The sequence below is a fragment of the Pristis pectinata genome, chromosome 40, assembly GCF_009764475.1.
Source record: "Pristis pectinata isolate sPriPec2 chromosome 40, sPriPec2.1.pri, whole genome shotgun sequence".
In the NCBI taxonomy this organism is placed as follows: domain Eukaryota; kingdom Metazoa; phylum Chordata; class Chondrichthyes; order Rhinopristiformes; family Pristidae; genus Pristis; species Pristis pectinata.
Window position 1 is genome coordinate 1,308,212 of NC_067443.1, and position 27,553 is coordinate 1,335,764.

At 58.6% G+C, this 27,553-nt stretch overlaps 1 protein-coding gene across 1 annotated transcript in view; it reads left to right on the top strand.

Moving 5' to 3' along the window:
• Positions 1 to 2,239: 2,239 nt before the first annotated feature.
• Positions 2,240 to 27,553, top strand: part of LOC127587387 (aminopeptidase N-like) — a 36,472-nt gene continuing 11,158 nt past the window's right edge. The window contains 13 exon segments of the mRNA XM_052045686.1: positions 2,240 to 2,351; positions 3,613 to 4,132; positions 8,370 to 8,512; positions 10,657 to 10,793; positions 14,172 to 14,220; positions 14,223 to 14,297; positions 15,096 to 15,250; positions 15,689 to 15,802; positions 20,547 to 20,690; positions 21,375 to 21,440; positions 21,922 to 21,987; positions 25,586 to 25,761; positions 26,605 to 26,913. Coding sequence (XP_051901646.1) covers positions 2,240 to 2,351; positions 3,613 to 4,132; positions 8,370 to 8,512; positions 10,657 to 10,793; positions 14,172 to 14,220; positions 14,223 to 14,297; positions 15,096 to 15,250; positions 15,689 to 15,802; positions 20,547 to 20,690; positions 21,375 to 21,440; positions 21,922 to 21,987; positions 25,586 to 25,761; positions 26,605 to 26,913 — 2,066 coding nt within the window.

Genomic DNA, 27,553 nt, shown 5'->3' on the forward strand with positions numbered 1-27,553 from the left:
GTTCTCCCTCCCGCTCTAGAATCCTGTGGACCGATCAGTGACATCCCGGACCCTGGCGCCTGGGAGGCAACATACCATCCGGGATTCATGCTCACTGCCACAGAACCTCCTATCTGTTTCCCTGGACTATCGAGTCCCTATCACTACCGCCTTCCTCTTCTCCTCCCTTCCCTTCTGAGGCAGCAGGACCGGTCCCAGTGCCAGAGACCTGGCTACTGCTGCAAGGCCCCGGCAGGTCATCTCCCTCAACAGCCTCCAAAGTGGAAAACGTGTTACTGAGGGGAACAGCCTCCGGGTCCTCTGCACTGTCTGCCTGTTCCCTTTCTCTCTCTCTCCCCTGACAGTCACCCATCTCTCTGCCTCCTGGACCCCAGAAGTACCTGCTCTAAGGGGGGGTGACTGCCTCCCGATGCACAGCATCTACATAACTCTCCCCCTCCCTGATGCTCCGCAGTGTTCGAAGCTGCGACTCCAGCTCGTCAATTCTGAGCCGAAGTTCCTCCAGCCTCCAGCACTGACTGCAGACGTGGTCACCGTGCACCCCAGCAGGGTCCACTAGCTCCCGCATCAAGCAGCCGCAGCGCATCACCATGTCCTCCATCTGAACTATATTTCCTACCAAGCTGTAGTCTACTTAAAAGTTAAACCTGACCTTTACCTACCAGCTACTCACCCGTGTTGTTGCGCACGGCCTCTGCCTCTTGATGCCGAAGCCTGTTGTGCCAAAGCCACTCACTCTGACTCTGTCCACTCCGGCAATGGCCGCTGCAAAATGGCCGCTCCGCTTGACGCGACCTCCTTTTTATTGGCCCTTCTAAATTCTGCAAGAATAAAAGCCCACGAAAACCCACGAGCTTTTGAAATACTCTGTCCGGACCTGTGAGGGATGTACCTACCTGCTTCTTAACTGACCCTGTGGTACCTGCCTCACCCACTCCCTCTGGCAGCTCGTTTCATAGACTCACCACCCTCTGCATGAAAAAGTTGCCCCTCAGGTCCCTTTTAAATCTTTCCCTCACACCCCCCCCCCCCCGCAGTTTTGGGCTCCCCTACCCTGGGGAAAACACTGTTACCGTCCACCTTATCGATGCCTCTCATAATTTTAAACATTTCTATAAGGTCGCCCCTCATTCTCCTACGTTCCAAGGAATAAAGACCCAGCCTGGCCAACCTCTCCCGATAACTCAGGCCCTCGAGTCCTGGCAACATCCTCGTAAACCTCCTCTGCGCTCCTTCCAGTTCAACCAAGTCTTTCCTATAACAGGGCGAGCAAAACTGTCCGCAGTTCTCCAAGTGCGGCCTCACCAGCGACTTGTACAACTGCAGCGTAACGTCCCGACTCCTAAACTCAATGCCAGATGTTGCTTGGCCTAGTTTTTTAGGGTCCCTGATGCTGGGACCTAAGTTTAAGGATGCAGATGTTGCTGTTCCCTGGTTTGAAGGTGTCTGACATTGAAATCAATGCGAAGATCCGGATGTTTATTCCTGGTTTTGAACATCCAGATGCTGCTGATGCAAGTTGTGAAGGTCCCTGATGCTAAGATCCAGATGTGCAACTCCCCAGTTTTGAGGTCACCAGGCCCAGATGTTAGCTCCCAGTTTTATACATCCAGATGTTGTCTGTGCAAGTTTTGTCCCTGATGCTAGGACCGTTTTGATCCAGATGTGCTGCTCCCTGGTTTCGAGGTCACTCCGTCCCGAAGGCCCAGATGTTGGCTCCCAGTTTCATGGGTCCCCGGAGTTGGGATCCAGTTGTGAAGGGCCAGATGTTGATCCAGCTTTAAGGGTCCCTGACGTTGGAACAGACTCAAGGGCCCAGATGTTGGGACCTCCATTTCTGAGGGTCCTGGATGGTTTCCCTCAGTGGCCCTCGACCCTCCGGGACCTCACCGGGCAACCGGTGGGACGTCCATCTCCTAACCCTGACGTCTCCTTGGCAGCCTTTGTGACACGGTCCGCCCACCGCCCCCCCACCCCACCCCCGTCCACCTACCCCCCCCCATACACCTCCCGTCCAATCACCGCGGGCCGGCCGTGTCACCTGACCAGCCGCCGCATTGTGACGTCATTGGCTGCGCCCACCTGCCGGTGGTCAGGTGATGTCCTCCGGGGTCAAGGATTGGCCGCTGAGCGCTAGTCGGCCGGCGTCCGGGGGACAAGGTTCAAGCGGCGGAGGGACAGGAGGTGTGACGGTGGGTGAGGCGAGAGCCGGGGGTCCCCGACGGAGGGGAGGGGAGGGATGTGTGTGAACCCCGCGCCGGGTGGGTCCAGGGTTACCGTGGGAGCCGCTCAGGGTGCCGAGGATGACGGATCCCACCGCCGCGGTTCTGGACAGATTGTTGCCGTGGAGAGTGAGGCCGTTCGTCCCATCCAGTCTGTGCTGGCTTTCCTATCCCTCCTCCCCCACTTACCTCCCTTCCCCTCCCCTCCCCACACTCCCAGCCACTGCCCCCCCCAGGTCTGGCCCCGCACCCAGACAACAGGGTGATTAACCCAAAGACCTTGTGGGAGGGATGTAGAACATACAACATGGAACACGGAACAGTACAGCACAGGAACAGGCCCTTCGGCCCACCATGTCTGTGCTGAACACGATGCCAAATGAAACTAAATCCCTTCTGCCTGCACAGTCCATCTCTCTCCGTTCCCTGCACATCCATGGGCCTGTCTAAGAGCCTCTTAAACCCCTCTATCATATCTGCCTCCACCCCCACCCCTGGCAGCACATTCCAGGCACCCACCGCCCTCTGTGTTAAAAAAAACTTGCCCCGCACATCTCTGAACTTCCCCCCCCCTCACCTTAAGTGCACGCCCTCTACCAACCCTGGGAAAAAGATATTGGCTGTCTACCCTATCTATGCCTCTGGTAATCTTATAAACCTCTATCAGGTCTCCCTCAGCCTCCGACGCTCCAGGGAGAACAACCTAAGTTTCTCCAACCTCTCCTTATAGCTCACGCCCTCTAATCCAGGCAGCGTCCTGGTGAACCTCTTCTGCACCCTCTCCGAAGCCCCCACACCCTTGGATGCACCGGGATGCAATGCCAGGGAAGCCCACGTGGTCACAGGGAGAGCGTGCAAGGTCCACACACACGCACACACACACGCACGCACGCACGCACGCACGCACGCACGCACGCACACACACACACACAGAACCCGGGTCTCTGGAGCTGTGAGACAGCAGCTCTACCCTGAGAGAAGTTTATCATACGATGAGAGGCACAGATAGAGCGGACAGCCGGTATCTTTTCCCCAGGGCAATGCCAAATACTAGAGAGCGTAGGTTTAAGGCGAGAGGGGGAAAGTTCAAAGGAGATGTGCGGGGCAAGTGTTTTTACACAGAGAGCGGTGCCAGGGGTGGGGGTGGAGGCTGATACGATAGAGGGGTTTACGGGGCTGTTAGACAGGGATGTGCAGGGAATGGAGGGGGGTAGACATTGTGTACGCAGGAGGGATTGAGTTTAATTCGGCATCGTGTCTGGCACAGACATGGTGGGCCGAAGGGCCTGTTCCTGTTCTGTGTTCTCTGTTCCCACAGCCCCACTGCGCTGCCCAGTGAACCACGGATCGAGGGACACTCCTTGTGACTAACGCCTACGGTGTCCTCCAGCAGTGGTCTCGGAGATGATGTTGATGCTCGGGACCACCGCTCTGCTGGGTCTGGCTGTGCTCCAGGCTCTGGCCACTGCGCCCGGGGACCCCTCTGCCGGGAGCACGAGGAGACCGCCAGCGAGACCCTGGAAGAGCCCCCAGCTCCCCGACACCCTCGAACCCCTCAGCTATGAGGTAGAGCTCTGGCCCTGGCTGTTCCGAGAGGACACGTCTGGCCTCTTCATCTTCCACGGCAGGTCCGTGGTCACCTTCCTGTGCCAGCGGCAGACCAAGGTTATCGTTGTACACAGCAAGGCACTGAACTACACCAAGCCTCCGCGAGTGACCGCCAGGGGCGACTCCACCCTGGCCGTGCGGAGCTCCTGGCAGGAAAGGGCCAACGAGTACCTGGTGGTGGCCCTTGACAAGCACCTGGAACGGGGCAAGGTCTACTCCCTGTACACGGCCTTCAGCGGAGAGATGGCCAGCGAGATGACCGGCCTGTACCACTGCCAGTACCAGGACGATGGCTCCACCAGGTGAGAGGGGTTGCTGGGCACCTCCCATCGGCCGTAGGGAGCTGCTGACTATCAAACTCCCATCGCTCGTCAACCGAACCCAACGGACCTCTCGGCGGGCAGAGAAGTGGCAGATGGAGTTTAATCTGGGCGAGAGTGAGGTGTTGCACTTTGGGAGGTCAGACATAAAGGGGCAGCGCACTGTTAATGGAGAGTGGCTAATGTTCTGTTGTTCAAGAAGGGAAATCAAGATAATCCTGGAGACTATAGACAGGCGAGTCTCACGTCAACGGTGGGGAAGATATTAGAGAGGATTCTTAGGGATAGGATTTATGAGCATTTGGAAAACTGTGGCCTGATTAGATACAGTAAGCATGGCTCTGTGCAGGGCAAGTGTGTCTTACTAACTTGAGTTATTGGAAGAGGTAATGAAGGTGATTGATGAAGGTAGAGCTGTGGATGTCATCTACATGGATTTTAGTAAGTGTTTGACAAGGTCCCTCGTAGGGGCTCATCTGGAAGATCAAGCTGCATGGGATCCACAGTGACTCGGCCGTTTGGATTCGGAATTGGCTCGCCCGTAGAAGACAGTGGTCGATGGGAGTTATTCTGGCTGGAGGTGCGTGACCGGTGGTGTTGCGCAGGGATCCGTACCGGGATCTCTGCTGTTTGTGATGTATATATAAATGACCTGGATGAAAATGTAGATGGGTGGATTAGCAAGTTGACAGACAATAACAAAGATTTCTGGTGTTGTGGATAGTGTAGGAGGTTGCCAAAGGATACCGCGGGAGATGGATCGGTTGAAGATATGGGCGGAGAAATGGCAGATGGAGTTTAATCGTGCCAAATGTGAGGTGTTACACTTTGGGAGATCAAATGTAAAGGGACAGTGCACTGTTAATGGCAGGACCCTTAATAGTCTTGATGTACAGAGGGACCTTGGGGTCCAAGTCCATTGCTCTTTGAAAGTACTGTACAAATAGACAGGGCGGTAAAGAAGGTGTACGGCGCGCTGGCCTTCATCGCTCGGGCCGTTGAGTACAAGAGTCGGAGGTCACATTGCAGCTGTGTAAAACTCTGGTCAGGCCGCACTTGGAGTATCGTGTGCAGTTCTGTTCACCCCCGTTACAGGAAGGGTGTGGGGGCTTTGGAGAGGGTGCAGAAGATGTTCACCAGGACGCTGCCTGGATTAGAGAGCGTGAGCTATAAGGAGAGGTCGGACAAACTTGGGTTGTTTTCTCTGGAGCGGCAGAGGCTGAGGGGAGACCTGATAGAGGTTTATAAGATTACGAGAGGCACAGATAGAGCAGACAACCGTATCTTTTCCCCAGGGTTGAAATGTCTAACACTATATGGTGTACATTTAAGGTGAGAGGGGGGTAAGTTCAAAGGAGATGTGCGGGGCAAGTTGTTTTACACAGAGAGCGGTGGGTGCCTGGAATGTGCTGCCAGGGGTGGGGGTGGAGGCAGATATGATGGACGGTTTAAGAGGCTGTTAGATGGACAAATGAATATGCACGGATTGGAGGGATGTGGATATGTGCCAGGACGTTGCCCGGACCTGGGGCCCTGAGTTACAAGGACAGGTTGTGTAGACTAGGATTTTATTCCCTGGAGCGCAGGAGATTGAGGGGTGACCTGATAGAGGTGTATAAGATCATGAGGGGCATAGACTGTCTTATTCCCAGGGAGGGGGGGGAGCTAAAAACAGAGGGTGTAGGTTTAAGATTAGAGGCGAAAGATTTGAAAGGGACATCGGGGCGGTTTCTTCACACACAGGGTGGTGCGTATTTGGAACGAGCTGCCAGAAACAGTGGAAATTATCCAGATAAGTCCATGGATAGGAGAGGGTTAGAGGGCCGTGGACCAAACGCGGGCAGACGGCACCAGCTGGCTGGGCACACAGTCGGCATGGACCAGTTGGGCCGAAGGGCCTGTTTCCTTGCTGTGTGACTCCGTCTGCAGACAGAGAGGATGAGCCTGTGTATCGTGTTCGGCACAGACATGGTGGGCCGAAGGGCCTGTTCCTGTGTTGTGTTGTTCTGCGTAACATGTTCAATGTTCCATGTCCCGTGTTCAATATTCAATGTGCCGTTCCGTGTCCCATGTTCCGTGTCCCATGTTCCGTGTTCTCTGACACTCCTCTCCTTGATTTCACCCCCTACCACGTCTCTCCTGTTAATTCTTCCAGCCCTAGACCCTTGACCTCTGACCCACTCCCCGACCTACATCCCTCGACCTCTGACCCACTCTCCGACCTACACCCCTTGACCCACTCCCCGACCTACACCCCTCGATCTCTGACCCACTCCCCAACCTACACTCCTCGACCTCTGACCCACTCCCCGACCTACACCCCTCGATCTCTGACCCACTCCCCCGACCTACACTCCTCGACCTCTGACCCACTCCCCGACCTACACCCCTCAATCTCGGACCCACTCCCCAACCTACACCCCTCGATCTCTGACCCACTCCCCAACCTACACTCCTCGACCTCTGACCCACTCCCCAACCTACACCCCTCGACCTCTGACCCACTCCCCAACCTACACCCCTCGACCCACTCCCCGACCTACACTCCTCGACCTCTGACCCACTCCCCAACCTACACCCCTCGACCTCTGACCCACTCCCCGACCTACACCCCTCGATCGCTGCCCCACTCCCCAACCTACACACCTCGACCCACTCCCCGACCTACACCCCTCGACCCACTCCCCGACCTACACCCCTCAATCTCTGACCCACTCCCTGACCTACATCCTCGACCCACTCCCCGACCTACACTCCTCGACCTCTGACCCACTCCCTGACCTACACCCCTCAATCTCTGACCTACTCCCCAACCTACACCCCTCGACCCACTCCCCGACCTACACCCCTCGACCTCTGACCCACTCCTGCCTCACCGAACCTCCGTGTCAGCGGAGTAGCCGGGTGGAGTGTCACGTTCCCAGGCCTGTCGACGGTACTGAACAAGGTTGGGCTGTGAGTAGTGGGGAGAGTGTGGAGAGGTTTGAGGGGATGCGGACGGTGTGTGTGGGTGGTGGGGGAGGAACATGCCGATCGAATCCTCTGTGGAAATGTGCGGGGTCATCCACAATGTAGAAGGGCCGAGAGGTCAGTTACGAGACCAATGGTGCGAGATCTGGTAGTGTTGACAGAGTCATTGGGTAACACAGCACAGAGGCAGCCCCTTCAAGCATCTCGTTGAATCTGAACAGGATGTCTATCCAAGCAAGTCTCATTGCCCTGTGTTTGGCCCACATCCCTCTAAACCTTCCCCACCCACGTACCTGTCTACATTCTTCTAAACGTAACTGTACCCACCTCTCCCACTTCCTCTGGCAGCTCGTTCCATCTCCCCACCACCCTCTTGGTGAAAAAGTTGCCCCTCAGGTTACCTACGCCCCTCATGGTGTTATAAACCTCCATAAGGTCACCCTCAGCCTCCTTTGCTCCAGGGAAAACAGTCCCGGCCCGTCCAGCCTCTCCTTATAACTCAGGCCCTCCAGTCCCGGTAACGTCCCCGTAAATCGTCTCTGCCCCCTCTCAAGCTCAATGATGTCCTTCCTATAGCTGGGCGACCAGAACTGCACACAGTGCTCACACACACACACACACACACACACACACACACACACACACACACACACACACACTGACCCTCACTGGGGGACGGGACCCACACACACACACACACTGACCCTCACTGGGGGACGGGACCCACACACACACACACACTGACCCTCACTGGGGGACGGGTCCCACACACACACACTGACCCTCACTGGGGGACGGGTCCCACACACACACACTGACCCTCACTGGGGACGGGTCCCACACACACACACTGACCCTCACTGGGGGACGGGTCCCACACACACACACACTGACCCTCACCGGGGGACAGGACCCACACACACTGACCCTCACCGGGGGACGGGTCCCACACACACTGACCCTCACTGGGGGATGGGACCCACACACACTGACCCTCACCGGGGGACGGGACCCACACACACTGACCCTCACCGGGGGACGGGACCCACACACACTGACCCTCACTGGGGGATGGGACCCACACACACTGACCCTCATTGGGGGACGGGACCCACACACACTGACCCTCACCGGGGGACGGGACCCACACACACTGACCCTCACTGGGGGATGGGACCCACACACACTGACCCTCACTGGGGGACGGGTCCCACACCCACACACACTGACGGTCCCGCTCCACACCCAGGTTCCTGGCCGTGACGATGATGCAACCAGCCAGCGCCCGGAGGGTGTTCCCGTGCTTCGATGAGCCAGCGCTGAAGGCGACCTTTGACCTGACGGTGATTCACCGACCGCAGCACACGGCCGTGTCCAACATGCCCGTGAGGAGTAAGTCATCGGGGTCTGAGCTGTCCTCTCCCCTGACCCCTGACCCCTGACCCTCACCTCTCACCCCTCCCCCACACTGACCACTGACACTCCTCACACCTCCCCACCCTGACCCCTGACTCTCACCCCTCACCTCACAACCTCACACTCAACCCCTCACTCCTGACCCTTTACCCCTGACCCTCACCTTCAGCCTGACCCCCACCTGAGCCCTCTCCCTCACCCCTCACCCTATCCCTTCATCCCCTGGCCCCTCACCCTCACCCCCACCCCTGACCCATCTCACACTCACCTCTCAAGCTCTGACCCCTCATCCTAACCCCTCACCCTCGCCACTGACCCCTCACTCCTGACCCCTGACCCTCACCTCTGACCCCTTAACCTCTCCCTCAACCCTCAGACTCACACGGGTGTGCAGGGTCCGACACAGGGTCTCCCTCACACACACTCACACACACACACTCACACACTCACACACACACACTCACACACACAGTCACACACACACCACACACACACACACACTCACACACACACACTCACACACACCACTCACACACACACTCACACACACACACACACACACACTCACACACACACACTCACACACACTCACACACACACACACTCACACAACACACACTCACACACACTCACACACACACACTCACACACACACACTCACACACACTCACACACCACACACACACACACACTCACACACACACACTCACACACACTCACACACACACACTCACACACACACACTCACACACACTCACACACACACAACACACACACTCACACACACACACTCACACACACTCACACACACACACACTCACACACACACACTCACAACACACTCACACACACACACTCACACACACACACACACCACACACTCACACACACACACACACACACACACACTCACACACACTCACACACACACACATGACACACTCACACACACCACACACACACACCACACACACACACTCACACACACACTCACACACACTCACACACACACACTCACACACACTCACACACACTCACACACACACACTCACACACACACACTCCACACACACTCACACACACCACACTCACACACACACACTCACACACACTCACACACACACACTCACACACACACACTCACACACACTCACACACAGCACACACACACACCTCCAGCACACACTCACACACACTCACACACACACACACTCACACACACACACTCACACACACTCACACACACACACCACTCACACACCAACACACACACACTCACCACACACACAACACACACACCACACACACACGCACACACACACACACACACTCACACACACTCACACACACACCTCACACACACTCACACACACACACTCACACACACTCACACACACTCACACACACACACTCACACACACACTCACACACACACACACTCACCACACACACTCACACACACTCACACACACACACTCACACACACACCACACTCACACACACACACACACTCACACACACACACTCACACACACCACACTCACACACACTCACACACACACACTCACACACACACTCACGACACACACAGGATTAAGTTACAGCCCATTATTTTCCTCTACCCCTCTTATTGTCATGATGCTCCCTCCCCCTCCCCTCCCCCCTCCCTCCCCTCCCCTCACCCCATCCTCCCCCTCCCCTCCCGCCCCCTCCCCTCACACCCTCCCTCCCCCTCCCGTCTCCCCTCCCTCCCCTCCCCTCACCCATCCTCCCCCTCCCCTCCCGCCCCCTCCCTCACCCCCTCCCTCCCCCTCCCTCTCCCTCCCCCTCACCCCATCCTCCCCCTCCCCTCCCGCCCCTCCCCTCACCCTCTCCCTCCCCCTCCCGCCCCCTCCCCTCACCCTCTCTCCTCCCCCTCCCCTCCCACCCCCTCCCACCCCCCTCCCTCCCACCTCCCCTCCCGCCCCCTCACCCTCACCCTCCCCTCCCTCACCCCCCTCCCTCCTCCTCCCCTCCCGCCCCCTCCCCTCACCCTCCCCCTCCCCTCACCCCCCTCCCTCCTCCTCCCCTCACCCCCCTCCCCCATCACCTGCCCCCACTGACGCTCTGCACATCTGCAGGGACCTCGGAGATGTGGGTCCGTGGACAGATGTGGAGGGTGACCAGCTTCTACCGCACGCCGCCGATGTCGTCCTACCTGCTGGCGTGCGTGGTGTCCGACTTCCAACCCATCGCCGGGACCTCCAACGGCGTCACGGTAACCCCCGACTAACCCAGTGCTGCCTGGGTTCCCTCACCCCTGACCCTTCGCCCCGGGCCTTCACCTTCACCCCTGACCCTCACCCTCACCTTCACCCCCTGTCTCCCTCACCCCTCTCCCTCACCCCTCACCCACCCTCACCCCTGACCCTTCTCCCTCACCCCTGACCGCCTTGGGACCTCACCTTCACCTAGGACCCTAACCCTCGCCCCTGACCCCTCTCCCCTGCCCCTCACCCTCACCCCTGACTCTTCACCCTTGGCCCTCACCTTCAACCCTCACCCCTGACCCCGACACGGTGAAGTGTGGACGCCACAGACACACCTGTGGAGCGAGGAGCAGGGTTCACGTCTCCTCTCGTCCCTTCCACCTGCTCCCCCCCACGGACGCTGCCCGACCTGCCGAGTGTTCCCCGCCTCTTCCCTTGTGTCGGACATTTGCATTTCCCGATGTTCGGCGCCGCAGTCGCCGACGTTAGTTCATTCGTTAAGGTTCGGGAAGGCGTTTTCCTTCCTTCATGGGCCAGTCGGGTTTTACCAACCATCTTACAGAGATCCAGCCCGGGAACAGGCCCTTCGGCCCACCCAGTCCGTGCCGACCAACAACGGCCCATCCCCATTCCCCCCGCATTCCTACCAACTCCCCCCCTAAGATTCTCCCCCTCAGCCACACACCAGGGGGGCGCGATTCACAGCGGCCGATTAACCCACCGACCCCTCGTCGTTGGGATGTGGGAGGAACCGGAGCCCCCGGGGGGAAACCCACGCGGTCACGGGGGGAGAGTGCAGACTCCACACACACACACACACACACCACGGCTGGAGGTGGGGATCGAACCCGGGTCTCTGGTGCCGTGAGACAGTGGCTGGACCTGCTGAGCCACCGGGACACCTTGGACTTAAAAGAGGGGTGGGGAGGACACGGGGGGGGGTGTCTGTGGGAAGAGTGGAGACACAGGGTGACACAGGAGGGTGTTGTTCCTGCTGTGAGAGGGTAGGGAGGGGTGTCGGTCACAGCCGAAGGAGGGGTGAACAGAGAGAGGGGGAGAGGACACAGGAGGGACGAGGGCATTTCACAGCACCACGTTTGGACCACGGCTTCAGGGCAGTGAAAAGTCCGACGATCCTTTAATGTTGCCTTAGCCAAGCGGCAAGGTGAATTCGGATTGGCTCAGCAAACAGTTAGCAAAAATAATCCATAACTGACCTCCACAAACCACAAAGTCAGTGGGATCACGTTACAGTCAAACTCCGATGATCCACTATCCAACTATTTGGAAATTCTGCTAATTCGGTGTCAAGCTCACCAGGGCCCCTGTTTCCCGCTCCCTTTAAACCCACCGGGACCCCGTCTCCTGCTCCCTTTAAACCCACCGGGACCCCGTCTCCCGCTCCTTTAAACCCACCGGGACCCCGTCTCCCGCTCCCTTTAAAACCCACCGGGACCCCGTCTCCCGCTCTCCCTTTAAACCCACCGGGACCCCGTTTCCAGGTCCCTTTAAACCCACCAAGACCCCGTCTCCCGCTCCCTTTAAACCCACCGGGACCCCATCTCCCGCTCCCTTTAAACCCACTGGAGCCCCATGTCTCGCTCCCTTTAAACCTACAGGAAACCCGTATCCCGCTCCCTTTAAACCCACCGGGACCCCATCTCCCGCTCCCTTTAAACCCACCCGGGACACCATCTCCCGCTCCCTTTAAACCCACCCGGACCCCATCTCCCACTCCCGTTAAACCCACCGGGACCCCGTCTCCCGCTCCCTTTAAACCCACCCGGACCCGTCTCCTGCTCCCTTTAAAACCACCAGGACCCCGTCTCCCCGCTCCCTTTAAACCCACCGGGACCCCATCTCCCGCTCCCTTTAAACCCACCGGGACCCCTGCTCCCCACTGCTTTTAAACCCACTGGGGACCCCGTCTCCCGCTCCCTTTAAACCCACTGGAGCCCCATGTCCCGCTCCCTTTAAACCCACCGGGACCCCGTCTCCCGCTCCCTTTAAACCCACCCGGACCCCGTCTCCCACTCCCGTTAAACCCACCCGGACCCCGTCTCCCACTCCCGTTAAACCCACCGGGACCCCCGTCTCCCGCTCCCGTTAAACCCACCCGGACCCCCGTTCCCCGCTCCCTTTAAACCCACCGGGACCCCATCTCCCGCTCCCTTTAAACCCACCGGGACCCCGTCTCCCATGTTCCATTTCAACTTCACTGGGTCACTGCAAATTAGACTCATACAGTCACACAGCAGGGAAACAGGCCCTTTGGCCCATCCGGTCCGTGCCAGCTGAGATTCCTATCAAAGCCAGTCCCATTTGCCCACGTTTGGCCCGTATCCCTCTATCCCTTCCACATACCTGTCCGAGTGTCCTTTAAACATCGCTAATGTACCTGCCTCAACCACTTCCTCTGGCAGCTCGTTCCAGGTACGGACCACCCTCTGTGTGGAAAAACTTACCCCTCAGGTCCCCTTTAAATCTCTTCCCTCTCACCTTAAACCTGTGCCCTCTAGTTCTTGATTCCCCAACCCTGGGGAAAAGACTGTGCGCATTCACCCTCTCGATGCCCCTCATGGTTTTATACACCTCTGTAAGGTCACTCCACACGCTCCATGAAAACAGTCCCAACCTGCCCGACCTCTCTCCATAACTCAGTCCCTCGAGTCCCGGCAACATCCTCGTAAATCTCCCTCTGCACTTTCCTACAGCAGGGCGACCAAAAACGTACACAGGACTCCAAGTGCGGCCTCACCGGACGTCCTGTACAACTGCACCATAACGTCCTGACTCCTGCACTCAGCGCCCTGACCGATGAAGGCCATCGTGCCGAACGCCTTCTTCAACCGCCCTGTCTACCTGCGATGCCACTCCCAGGGAACCGTGTACTCCTGGGTCCCTCTGTTCTACACCCCTCCCCAGGGCGCTATACCGTGTGAAAAGTCCTGCCCTCATTTGTCGCCCCGAAACGCAACACACCGCGCATGTACTGGAATTCCGTTCTCACTCTGCGTAGAAAGTGAACGGAAAGTGCCTCGGAGTAACAGCGACCTGGTCGGGAAACTGGTCAGATCCGGCGTCCCCCCTAGACCGAGGTTGCCGGATCATCGGAGGTTTGCCCTGTGTCGTTCACCCCAGCCGGTAGGGACCGTCGGGGAAACAGAAGGTGGTGGGGGGGAAGGCCCACTCAGTCCAGGAGTCGGGGAGGGGGGAGCGGGCTTGACGCTGGGCCCTGGGGATGGGGTGATCTGGGTATATCCACCACCCCCCCACCACCGGAATACTGGGAGACTCCGGAGTCGGACAGTGCAGCTGAGGAGGGCTGAGGCCGCTGACTGCAGTCTCCAGCACCCGATGAGTTAACCCTTGCCTGTCTGTTGCAGGTCAGAGTGTGGGCAAGGAGGCAGGCACTTGATGCTGGACACGGCGACTACGCTTACAGGCAGTGGCGAGGCTCCTGCACTTCTATGAACAGGAGTTTCCAGATCTTCTACCTCTGAGGAAGTTAGGTTGGTGAATCCCCCCCTCACTGCACCCCCCCCGACATCCGGGTTATCCAACCAACCAACGCCATCCGCATCGGGCACTGGGGGGGCTTCACCGGTCTGACAGGTGATCGGTGGTGTGGCCTTCATAGGGTGAAGCTCCCTCCGCACCGTCCCGTCACACACTCCCAGGGTCAGACTCAGGGTGAAGCTCCCTCCGCACTGTCCCGTCACACACTCCCGGGGTCAGACACAGGGTGAAGCTCCCTCCGCACCGTCCCATCACACACTCCCGGGGTCAGACACAGAGTGAAGCTCCCTCCGCACCGTCCCGTCACACACTCCCAGAGCACAGGTTGGACGGATAACTGAGAGAATGACGTGGTGCGTCGTGTTCGAGCCTGTCGTTACGTACTGCAGGTACGATGGCTCCCATTGGTGCCTTTACCCTGTGAATCTGTCTCTGCGCTCATTTCCTCCACTGGCCTTGATTGATAACGATGTGCCACTGGTTAGTTGGAACATCAGCCCATCTACGGACAGCAAGATCCCACAAAATGCAGGCAGGGAGATGCCAGCAACTGGTGTCTTCTCGATTGTAGTTGACGGGCGTTGGACCCAGGTCACTGGAGACCTCCCTCCTGCCCTACGCTCGTGGGATCTTTCTCACCCACTGTTGGGCAGACGGAGACACCCACAGCAGTGCTGCGCGCCCGCGGTACTGCACGCTGGTGCCTGCCTGCATTGGGGAGACGGACACAGTGTCTTTGGGGCATGGGTGGAGCTGGCTCCTGGCTGACGGTTGGTCATCTCCCTCCGCAGACCTGGTGGCTGTGCCCTGCTTCGAGAGCGGCGGGATGGAGAACTGGGGCGTGATCATCTTCAGGGAGACAAACCTCCTGTTCCAGCCCCAGGAGAACTCAGAGAGCAGCCGGCAGAGCATGCAGCTGGTGCTGGCCCATGAGCTGGCTCACCAGGTGGGTGCAAGCTCAGCCCAACCCTGGGGCAACGCATAGACCGTCCCGTCAAACACATCCTACACACCGTCCCGTCAAACACATCCTATACACCGTCCCGTCAAACACATCTTACACATCATCCCGTCAAACAGATCGTACACACCGTTCCGTCAAACACATCCTATACACCGTCTCATCAAACTCTCCCTCTACATCATCCCATCAAACACATCCTACACACCGGCCCGTCAGACACTCCCTCTACACCGTCCCGTCAGACACTCCCCTACACCGTCCCGTCAGACACTCCCCCTATACCGTCCCATCAGACGCTCCCCTACACCGTCCCGTCAGACGCTCCCCTACACCGTCCCGTCAGACACTCCGTCTACACCGCATAGCCACTGACTGCCCCGTGGCGACTGGTCCCCCTGACTGACGACTGGTCCCTGGCAGTGGTTCGGGAACCTGGTGACGATCCGATGGTGGAACGACCTGTGGCTGAACGAAGGACTCGCCACCTACTTCAGTTACCTGGGCAACACCTTCATTGACCCTGAGTGGTCAGTGGTGAGTGTTCGGGAACCATGGCAAACATTGCAGGCACCAAATCACCAAATGGGAGGTTCTGCAATCCAGATTTGTGTGTAACTGCTGCATTAGTGTGGCTGCAGGGGAACATCCCAATGTGCTTGAGGGGTAACCAGCCACTGTAAATTGCCCCCAGTGTGTGGGTGAGGAGCAGAATCTGGGGGCATTTGTTGGGAGAGTGGGGAACGGACTGGGGATCAGTGTCAATGGGTGGGTGGGACCTTCCCCCTTCGGGACGTCCCACAGTGAGTGAAACCCCTTCCCACTCCCGACCCAGGGACATCCCACAGTGAGTGAAGCCCCTTACCCAGCTCCAGGACGTCCCACAGTGAGTGAAGCCCCTTTCTCCCCCCCCCGGAGGCCCCACAGTGAGTGAAGCCCCGTCCCCCCCCTCGGGAGGCCCCCTGGCACCCCTTGGCTAGTGAAGTACGTGTTTTGCAGTGTTGTCCTCAGGACCTGTCCCAACACCAGCCAGGTGGGACTGAACACAACCTGGCTTCAGCTCACTCCAGGGGTGGGGCAGCTACGTGATCCCCTGTGTCTGGGATGTTGGGATTGGGTCAGATTGGCCTTCGTCAGTCCCCATTGCGAATAGGTTGGATTGGGTCGGATAGGGATTGGGCGCCGTCAGGTCGGGATGGGATTGGGTCTGATCAGGTTGAGATGGGATTGGGTCTGATCAGGTTGGGATGGGATTGTGTGGGATTGGAATTGGTTCCATCAGGTTGGGTTGGGATTGGGTTGGCTCAGGTCGGGATGGGATTGGGTCGGATCAGGTTGGACTGGGATTGGGTTCCATCGGGTTGGAATGGGATTGAATTGGGATTGGGTCACGTAGGGATTGGGTCAGATTGAATGGGGTCAGGATTGGACTGGATCAGGTTGAGTTGGGATTGGGTTGGAATGGTGTTGGGATGGGGTTGGGTTGGGATGGGATTGGGATTGGGATTGCCTGTGGTCGGGGTGGGGCTGGGATCGCTCCTGGGTTTGTGTCGGTAGTGGACGAGTCACGTTCCATTCAGGGTTCAGCGTCAGAGCCAAAGCAGCAGCTGGAATACACAGCATGATCCCACAGCGGCCACCAGCTGACAGCTAGATTATCCTTTAGCGGCAGTGTTTCCAGAGCACGGGAAGGGGCGCTCTCTCCTTCAACGGCTCTGGGACCTTTCACCACCCCTTCCCCTCCGGCCCCAGACTAACGTCACCCCAAAAGAGGGCTAAGAGGTCACCAACTCAGCGAAGAGCACACTTCGGTCTGCCTGAAACCCGTGGGTCCTCCCGGCGTAAGGAGATGTCCGTGAGGGAACGCCGCCGGCTGGCACGTTCCAGGACACGGGAGTGTGGTGCTGGGGGACGCACTGAAGCTCAGTGCAGACCGACGCTAATTCTCTGTGGGGAAGGACGATGGTCGAGGGTCCTGTGGCCCCCGGATACTGAGGGTCCTGGCCCTGTGTGGCAGCCTCCCAAACTCTTCCCAGGTCTTATCGTGTACAGAGGACCTGCTGCTTTGTAAATAGAAGGCGTTGGTTGGATGGAGGGGTTGTAGAGGAGTTGGGATGTCACGTTACAGCTGGGCAAGTCACTGGAGAATTGTGCGCAGTTCTGGTCGCCCAGCTACAGGAAGGACGTCGCTGAGCTGAAGAGGGTGCAGAAACGATGCGTGGGGACGTCCCGGGACTGGAGGGCTTGAGTTATAAAGAAGAGACTGGACAGGTTGGGACTGTTTTCCCTGGAGTGAAGGAGGCTGAGAGGGGAACCCGACAGAGGTTTATTAAAATCAGGCACGGTAGTGTAGCGGTTAGCGTAACACTATTACAGCGCCAGTGACCCGGTTCAATTCCCACCGCTGTCTGTAAGGAGTTTGTACGTTCTCCCCGTGTCTGCGTGGGTTTCCTCCGGGTGCTCCGGTTTCCTCCCACATTCCAAAGACGTACGGGTTAGGAAGTTGTAGACATGCTATGTTGGCGCCGGAAGCGTGGCGACACTTGCGGGCTGCCCCCAGAACACTCTACGCAGAAGATGCATTTCACTGTGTGTTTCGATGTACATGTGACTAATAAAGAAATATCTAAAATACCTACAAGAGGCTGGAGGAGCTCAGCAGGCCAGGCAGCATCCGTGGAGAAAAGCAGGCGGTCACGTTCCGGGTCAGGACCCTTCCTCAGGACTGAAGATGGGGAAAAGGGGAAGCCCGATATATGGGAGGGAAAAAACAGAGCAGTGAGAGGTGGACAAAAGAGGGGAGGCGGGGTGGGCACAGGTGGTGATAGGGAGATGCAGGGAAGAGATAGTGATGGGCAGGTGCGGGGGAGGAGGGGAGAGCAGATCCACCGGGGGACGGGTCACGGGTGAGGAGACGGAGGGGAAAAGAGGCTAGGAAAGGGAAGAAGAGGCGTGGTGGGGTGGGAGGTGGGGGGGTTGTGGGGAAGGGGGGGGGTTACCTAAAGTGGGAGAATTCAATGTTCATGCCGTCAGGCTGCAAGGTCCCAAGACGGAAAACGAGGCGCTGTTCCTCCAGTTCGCGCTTGGAATTCTCCCGGCAGGCAGAGGAGGCCGAGGACTGACCGTATCAGTGATCGTGCGGGAGGGGGAGTTGAAAGTGACCGGCGACGGGCAGATGCAGGTCGCGGTTACGGACGGAGCGCACGTTTCTGCGAAACGGTCACCGAGTCTGCGTTTGGTCTCCCCAATGCAGAGGAGGCCCGCACTCGGAGCACCGAATGCAGTCGGTGATATTCGGGGAGGTGCAGGTGAATCTCTGGCTCACCTGGAAGGACTGTTCGGGGTCCCTTTTGTCCACCTATCACTGCTCTTCTTTTCCCTCCTTTATATATCGGGCTTCCCCCTTTTCCCATTTTCAGTCTGAAGAAGGGTCCCGACCCGAAACGTTGACCGCCTGCTTTTCTCCACGGATGCTGCCTGGCCCGCTGAGTTCCTCCAGCATCAGCAGGGCGTAGATAAGGTGGACGGTCACTGCCTTTTTCCCGGGGGAGAGGAGTCTGAAACTAGAGGGCGTAGGATTAAGGTGAGAGGGGAAAGATTAAAGGGGACCTGAGGGGCAACGTTTCCACACAGAGGGTGGTGGGGGATATGGGACAAGCTGCCAGAGGGAGCAGCAGAGGTGGGTACAGTTACAGTGTTTAAGGTGCACTTAGATAGGTACAGGGATAGGAAAGGTTCAGAGAGAGACAGAAGAGGGGCACAGACATCAGAATCTTTGGTATTGGTATTGGTTTATTATTGTCACTTGTATCGAGGTCCAGTGAAAAACTTGTCTTGCATACCGATCGTGCAGGTCAATTCATTACACAGTGCATTGAGGTAGTACAGGGTAAAAACAATAACAGAATGCAGAATAAAGTGTCACAGCTACAGAGAAAGTGCAGTGCAGGCAGACAATGAGGTGCAAGGTCAAGGTAGATTGTGAGGTCAAGAGCCCATCTCATCGTATAAGGGAACCGTTCAATAGTCTTATCACAGTGGGGTAGAAGCTGTCCTTGAGCCTGGTGGTACGTGCCCTCAGGCTCCTGTATCTTCTGCCCAATGGAAGAGGAGAGAGAAATGTCCCGGGTGGGTGGGGTCTTTGATGATGCTGGCTGCTTCACCGAGGCAGCAAGAGGAGTAGACAGAGTCCAAGGAGGGGAGGCTGGTGTCTGTGACACGCTGGGCTGTGTCCACAACTCTCTGCAGTTTCTTGTGGTCCCGGGCAGAGCAGTTGCTGTACCAAGCCGTGATACATCCGGATAGGATGCTTTCTGTGGTGCATCGATAAAAGTTGGTGTCAAGGGGGACATGCCGAATTTCTTTAGCCTCCTGAGGAAGTAGAGGCGCTGGTGAGCTTTCTTGGCTGTGGCGTCTATGTGATTTGACCAGGACAGGCTGTAGGTGATGTTCACTCCCAGGAACTTGAAGCTCTCAATCCTCGACCTCAGCACCGTTGCTGTAGACAGGAGCATGTGCACCGCCCCCTTTCCTGAAGTCAATGACCAGCTCTTTTGTTTTGCTGACATTGAGGGAAAGGTTGTTGTCGTGACACCATTCCACTAAGCTCTCTATCTCCTTCCTGTACTCCGACTCATCGCTGTTTGAGATACGGGCCGACAACGGTGGTATCATCTGCAAACTTGTAGATGGGGTTGGAGCAGAATCTGGTCACACAGTCATGAGTGTATAGGGAGTAGAGTAGAGGGCTGAGGACGCAGCCTTGTGGGGCACCAGTGTTAAGAATAATCGTGCCGGAGGTATTGCTGCCTATCCTCACTGATCGCGGTCTGTTGGTCAGGAAGTCCAGGATCCAGTTGCAAGGGGAGCAACGCCCACAAAATGCTGGAGGAACTCAGGGCTGGAGACTTACCTGTGGAGGGAAATTGTGGAGATCCTTCATCTGGAAGGGTTCGGAGGGATACGGGCCAAAGGCAGGCAAATGGGACTGGGCTCAGTGGTCGGCATGGGCGAGTTGGGCCGAAGGGCCTGTCTCAGTGCTGCATCACTCTGTACTTTCTGTACGGTATCCCCCACATATTTATCTGGACAAAGTCTGAGAGCTCTCCCAGCAGACGAGAGCTCAGACTGTGCAGCCTCCTGCTCTTGGGACGCTGGTCTGGAACTGAAGGCCCTTTGGCCAGGAAGGGGGTGAGTGACCCAGTGACCCAGCGGCGGGCTCCCCGTGGCCCGTCCCGGGTCGCGTCCCCGGCTAACCCCCGACGCCCTTTGCCCCCGGCAGGATTCCGTGTTCGCGGGCAAGAGCCTCCACTTCACCTTGGAGTCAGACGCCGTGGCCAACTCCCACCCCCTGTCGCTTGAGCAACAGGAGGTCAGGACCACCGAGCACGTCAGCCAGCTCTTCGACGACATCTCGTACGAGAAGGTGAGGGCGGTGGGGGGAGTGGAGAGGAGGGGGACTTGGGGTGGGGGGGGTGGTGGAGGGAGGGTCCCAGACCCACTCAGCAGACAGAGGGCCAGCGACCTCCTCGATCGGAGACACCGACTGGGAGTCGACGCACAGAGCCTGAGCCACCAGGGAGGTGTCCGCACTCCCCTTCCGACCCTGAGCTGCCCTCCGTGTGATGGCCCGGAGGTGCAGCAGGTAGAGCCGCTGCCTCCGGGCCCCAGAGACCCGGGTTCGATCCCGACCCCCGCCGCTGTGTGTCCATATGGAGTCTCCCTACTGTGTGGGTGAGGGGGAGTGGGGGGGTGGTTGGGGGGAGTTGGCGGGAATAAAATGGGATGAGTGTGGGTGGGTCAGCACAGACGTGGCGGGCCAAAGGGCCTGTTTCTGCGGCACTGCAGCAGATGGCCCTGCTGAGACCCTTGGACAACCCCTGGTGGGACGGCCGGTGGGGGGGGGGGCGGTGGTGGTGGTCTGCCCGGTGGCCCTCAGTACAGGGTGAGGAACCACCTCCTTCCCCTCCGTCCGGGACCCCGTCCCACCGAGCCCCCTCCCCCTCCCTTCATCACCCACCCCGACTCCCACCCCCCCCCAACTGCCCCCAAACCCCCCCCCCCCCCGATCCCCCGCTGACCGTCTCATTCTCTGTGCCCTCCCTGACAGGGTGCGTCTGTCCTTCGGATGGTCTCCAGCTTCCTGACGGAGAAGGTCTTCCTGCAGGGACTCCTGGTGAGAGGGAGGCAACAGCTCACATCTCCCCCTCCCCTCCCCCTCCCTCCCCCTCCCCCCTCCCCCTCCCTCCCCCTCTCCTCTCTCCCCTCTCTCTCTCCCTCTCCCTGCCTCTTCCTCTCTCCTTCTCTCCCTCCCCTCTCCCCCTCTCCCTCCTCTCTCCCCCCTCTCCTTCTCCCTCCCCTCTCTCCCTCCCTCCCTCTCTCTCCCTCCCTCCCTCTCTCTCCCCCCCCCTCTCTCCCCCCACCTCCCCTCCCCGTCTCTCTCTCCTTCTCTCCCTCCCCTCTCCCCCTCTCCCTCCTCTCTCCCCCCTCTCCTTCTCCCTCCCCTCTCTCCCTCCCTCCCTCTCTCTCCCCCTCCCTCTCTCCCCCTCCCTCTCTCCCCCCCCCTCTCTCCCACCCACCTCCCCTCCCCTGTCTCTGTCCCTCCCCCTCCCTCCCTCCACTGCTCCCCACTCACCCGATGTGTCCCACCTTCACAGAGCTACCTGAAGGAGTTCAGCTTCAGGACGGTGACCTACACCGACCTCCGCACTCACCTACAGAAGGTAACCACCAACTCCCGACCCTAGCTCCACACCGCGGCAAGGGGTGACTGCACCGGAGAGGGGGCAGAGGAGGCTCCCCAGGACGGTGCCTGGAACGGAGCGACCGGAGAGAGCAGAGAGGCTGGGTCTGCTCCCCCTGGGGCAGAGGGGGCTGAGGGGGACCTGACAGAGGGGGACAGAATTATGGGAGGGTGTAGATAGGGTGGAGAGTAGGAAACGATTTCCCCCAGTGGCGGTATCTAAGAGAAGATGGCACGGGTACAAAGGGAGAGGTGAGGGGTTCAGAGGGAGGGGGAGTTTTTTCCCCTGGGGGTGGGGGGTGGTTGGAATCAGGAACGCACTGACTGAGGGGGGGGAGGAGGCAGAGACCCGGGATCCGGATGAGAACTTGTATCTCCAGGGCAGGGAAGGGGACAGACCCAGTGCTGGGAGATGGGGGCAATGCGAGTGACTACAATGGTTGGCACAGGTAATGTAGGCCGGAGGGGCTGTCTCTGTGCAGTAGGTATTGGTATTGGTTTATTATTGTCACTTGTACTGAGGTACAGTGAAAAACTTGTCTTGCATACCGATCGTACAGGTCAATTCATTACACAGTGCAGTTACATTGGGTTAGTACAGAGTGCATTGATGTAGTACAGGTAAAAACAATAACAGTACAGAGTAAAGTGTCACAGCTACAGAGAAAGTGCAGTGCAATAAGGTGCAAGGTCGCCACAAGGTAGATCGTGAGGTCATAGTCCATCTCATTGTATAAGGGAACCGTTCAATAGTCTTATCACCGTGGGGTAGAAGCCGTCCTTAAGTCTGGTGGGACGTGCCCTCAGGCTCCTGTATCTTCTGCCTGATGGAAGATGAGAGAAGAGAGAATGTCCCGGGTGGGTGGGGTCTTTGATTATGCCGGCTGCTTCACCAAGGCAGCGAGAGGTAAAGACAGAGTCCATGGAGGGGAGGCTGGTGTCCGTGACGCGCTGGGCTGTGTCCACAACTCTCTGCAGTTTCTTGCGGTCCCGGGCAGAGCAGTTGCCGTCCCAAGCCGGGATGCATCCGGATAGGATGCTTTCTGTGGTGCAGCGATAAAAGTTGGTGAGTGTCAAAGGGGACATGCCGAATTTCTTTAGCCTCCTGAGGAAGTAGAGGCGCTGGTGAGCTTTCTTGGCCGTGGCATCTACGTGATTTGACCAGGACAGGCTGTTGGTGATGTTCACTCCCAGGAACTTGAAGCTCTCAACCCTCTCGACCTCAGCACCATTGATGTGGACAGGAGTGTGTACCAGCTCTTTAGTTTGGACTCCATGAGTCTCTGACCAGTGGTCAGTCCGGACTCCCTCCCACCCAGGGTGGGCTTGTGTGACCCAGCCCCAGACCCGAGGGGACCTCCCCGTCAAGAGGGGGTGGGGAGGGGAGGGTAGGGAGGGTGGGCTCCCTCGCCCCGAAACACATCGGGGATCCAAGTGGGTTTGTACCGAGCCGGGGTCCGGGGTGGGACGGGAACCTGCTGCCTCTGGATCCGCGGCTGCGGCCACAGGCCGACATATCCAATCACTGCTGGGCTCGCTGGGCCTCCAGCCAATCAGTGCTGGGCTCACTGGGCCTCCAGCCAATCAAGTGCTGGGCTCACTGGGCCTCCAGCCAATCAGTGCTGGGCTCACTGGGCCTCCAGCCAATCAAGTGCTGGGCTCACTGGGCCTCCAGCCAACCACTGCTGAGCTAACTGGGCCTCCAGCCAATCAGTGCTGGGTTCACTGGGCCTCCAGCCAATCAGTGCTGGGCTCACTGGGCCTCCAGCCAATCAGTGCTGGGTTCACTGGGCCGCCAGCCAATCAGTGCTGGGTTCACTGGGCCGCCAGCCAATCAGTGCTGGGTTCACTGGGCTGCCAGCCAATCAGTGCTGAACAATCAGCCACGTCTGCCTAATCCTGTTGATAATGCGGGGGGATATGGAGGATAACTGGTGCGGGGCAGGGACCACCCTGGTGGGTGGGTGGGGACGGGACGGGGTGGGGTGGGGTTGGGTTTGTCCCGTCCCACCCCACCCCACCCCACCCCACCGGCAGTAATCACTCCCTGGGGGTCTGATGGCCTCCCAGCGCCTGTGAGCTCGGTGCTTGGGAGGGAAGGTCAGGGTGATTCGGGGGTGGGGGGCTCACTCACAGGGGCAGAAGGTTATGGGTCATCAGGTACAGTAGAGGGTCACAGAGCACCGGGGCGGAGGGTCAGGGGTCACTAGGTACAGTAGAGGGTCAGAGGCCACCAGGACAGAGAGTCGGGGGGTCACTAGGTACGGTAGAGGGTCACAGAGCACCGGGGCGGAGGGTCAGGGGTCACTAGGTACAGTAGAGGGTCAGAGGACACTGGGACAGAGGGTCAGGGTCACCAAGAAGAGGTAGAGAGGGTCAGGGGTCACATGGAACACTGTGATGGGGTCAGGAGTCACCTAGGAGAGGTGGGGGTCAAAGGTTATCAGGAGCAGGAGGGACAGGGCTCACCAGGAACACATGGAGAGGGTCAGAGGGGGCATCAGGGAAAGGCAGAGCCCAAAGGGTTCACAAGGAGTCTCCAGGGTCGAGGTGGAAGGTTGAGAGGAAACCCTGGATGGAACGGAACAGGTTGACACCACAGAGGGTGCCCACTGGGCACTGGGTTGGGTGGGGGGTGATGTACGGAGGTGGAGGGACTCTGGAGCGGGATGGGAGGAGTTTGGTGAGGGTGGAGGGAGCGTTCGGAGAGGGTGGAGAAACTTGGAGCAGCGTTGCACGGGGTGCAGGGGTTTTGGAGGAAGATTGAGGGGATTTGGATGGAGTGGAGGGGGGGAGCGAATTTGGACGTGTGGGTAGGGGTGGGGTGGAGAGATTTGGAGATGTGGGGGGTGGAGGGGACTTGGAGGGGTTTAAAGGGCCTTGGATGGGAGGGGAGGGATTGTGGAGAGATTTGGAGGAGGGGGGTCTAGCGTGGCTGTGGGGTTTGGAGGGGGTTGGTGTGGAAATGGGTAGGGTGGAGGGTTGGGGGTGTGTGGTGGGATGTGGAGGGGTCGAGGGTGTGGGACGGGGTTGGATGTGGAGGGGTCGGGGTGTGGGACGGGCTGGGATGTGGAGGGGTCGGGGGTGTGGGACGGGTCGGATGTGGAGGGGTTGGGGGTGTGGGACGGGCTGGGATGTGGAGGGGTCGGGGGTGTGGGACGGGCTGGGATGTGGAGGGGTCGGGGTGTGGGACGGGCTGGGATGTGGAGGGGTCGGGGGTGTGGGACGGGCTGGGGAGGGGTCGGGGGTGTGGGACGGACTGGGCTGTGGAGGGGTCGGGGGTGTGGGACGGGCTGGGGAGGGGTCGGGGGTGTGGGACGGACTGGGCTGTGGAGGGGTCGGGGGTGTGGGACGGGCTGGGGAGGGGTCGGGGGTGTGGGACGGACTGGGCTGTGGAGGGGTCGGGGGTGTGGGACGGACTGGGCTGTGGAGGGGTCGGGGTGTGGGACGGGCTGGCATGTGGAGGGGTCGGGGGTGTGGGACGGGCTGGGATGTGGAGGGGTTGGGGGTGTGGGACGGGTGTGCAGCCTCAGTCTCCCCCACCCACCTATTGCCCCATTCTCCCCCCCCCTCCACAGTCGGTCAACAACCAGTCAGAGGTTACTCTCCCCACCAACCTGAAGTCCATCCTGGACTGCTGGGCCCTGCAGCCGGGCTACCCCTTGGTGACGGTGAACACCTCCTCCGGACGCCTCTCCCAGGAACACTTCCTCCTGGACAGCTCAGCCAAGGTGACCCGGGGCTCTAAGTTCGGGTGAGTACCGGCTGGGTGTGGGAGGGTCGGGATCGTTCCCGGGGAATCCGATCACCGGGACCTGCAGCTGTTCCTGCTCCTCCTCCCAGCTCTGGAGCTGTCCCACAGGGAATTCCCGAGGGTGGTTCCGACACAGTAACCCCGGTGATCTGCTATGGGCTTGTCGGGAATCCCAGTGGTTCCGGATCTGTCTCATTGGATGCTGATTCCTGCCCTCCCTTTAAACCCACTGGGGACCCCATTTCCCACTTCCATTAAACCCACCAGGACCCCATTTCCCACTCCCATTAAACCCACCAGGACCCCATTTCCCGCTCCCATTAAACCCACCGGGACCCCATTTCCCGCTCCCATTAAACCCACCGGGACCCCATTTCCCACTCCCTTTAAACCCACCAGGACCCCGTTTCCCACTTCCATAAAACCCACCGGGACCCCAGTTCCGTTAAACCCACTGGGTTCACTATAACATTCATTATTCCACAGGTAACATCTAAGAAAAAAAATCAATTAATGGTGTGATTGTGGGAATAACATCCAATAGTCTGGAATATCTCCCAGGCCAGCACCACTGACTTCCCGAGGGTGCCGGATTATTGGAGTTTCAGGAGATGACGAGAAATGTGGGTCGGTTCGAGAGTGGGAGATGGGATGGTGGGTTGGACAGACACGTCTCCCTCTCTCTGATGTAACACAGTGAACGTGCTGGGATGGTGGGGAACAATCCAGTGGGAAAGGCCAAGGAGCTGTCAGGAATTTGTTCCGGTTCAAATGTCATATTGGTGAGAAGTGATGGGACTGAAGGTGATAAATCTCCAGCACCCAACCCGACCCGACCTGCAGCCAATCCAAGCCTGGTCCAGCCCAACCACGGCCAATCCAAGCCCGGTCCAGCCCAACCACGGCCAATCCAAACCCCAGCCCAACCACGGCCAATCCAAGCCCAGTCCAGCCCAACCACAGCCAATCCAAACCCCAGCCCAACCCAACTACGGCCAATCCAAGCCCGGTCCAGCCCAACCACAGCCAATCCAAACCCCAGCCCAACCCAACTACGGCCAATCCAAGCCCGGTCCAGCCCAACCACAGCCAATCCAATCCCCAGCCCAGCCCAACCACAGCCAATTCAAACCCCAGCCCAGCCCAACCACGGTCAATCCAAACCTCAACCCAACCTGACTGTGGCCAATCCGAGCCCAGCCCAGCCCAACTCAAGCACAGTCCAACTCAACTGCGGACAATCCAAGCCCCAACCCAACTACAGAAGGGCCTGTTTCCATGCTGAGTGACTAGACCTGGAGGTGTGCTGAAGGAGCTTTCTCCGTGACTGGACTAGGCCCAATATCTCCCATCGGATGTTCGACGCTCCACCAAGCTCACTGCAAAACGTTATCTGATCATTATCACAACGCTAACTGTGGGATCCTGCTGTGCACAAATTGGCTCCTGCATTCCCAACATCCCAGAGACACCATGAAGTGTTTCAAAGGGATTGGGGACATTGTTTTAACCCTTCACCCAGCTCCAGCATTGGCAGCCATTCCTGAAATCCGGCATCCCTCCATAAACCTTCCCTCCCTACAAGTCCCGTGACCCCTCCCCCTCCCACATGTCCGAGTGTCCGTCCCGAGAACCGGGACCTCCATCAGGAACCGCCCCGGGATCCCAGGCCCAGAGCTTGTGCGTGGCGTAGAGTGACCCAAGATATCCTGTCTGGCCACCCAAGGGTGAGGCTGGAGGTCCCCGGACTAACGTTTGGAGAGGGTGGGGACTGCCAAGGGGGGAGGTCCCC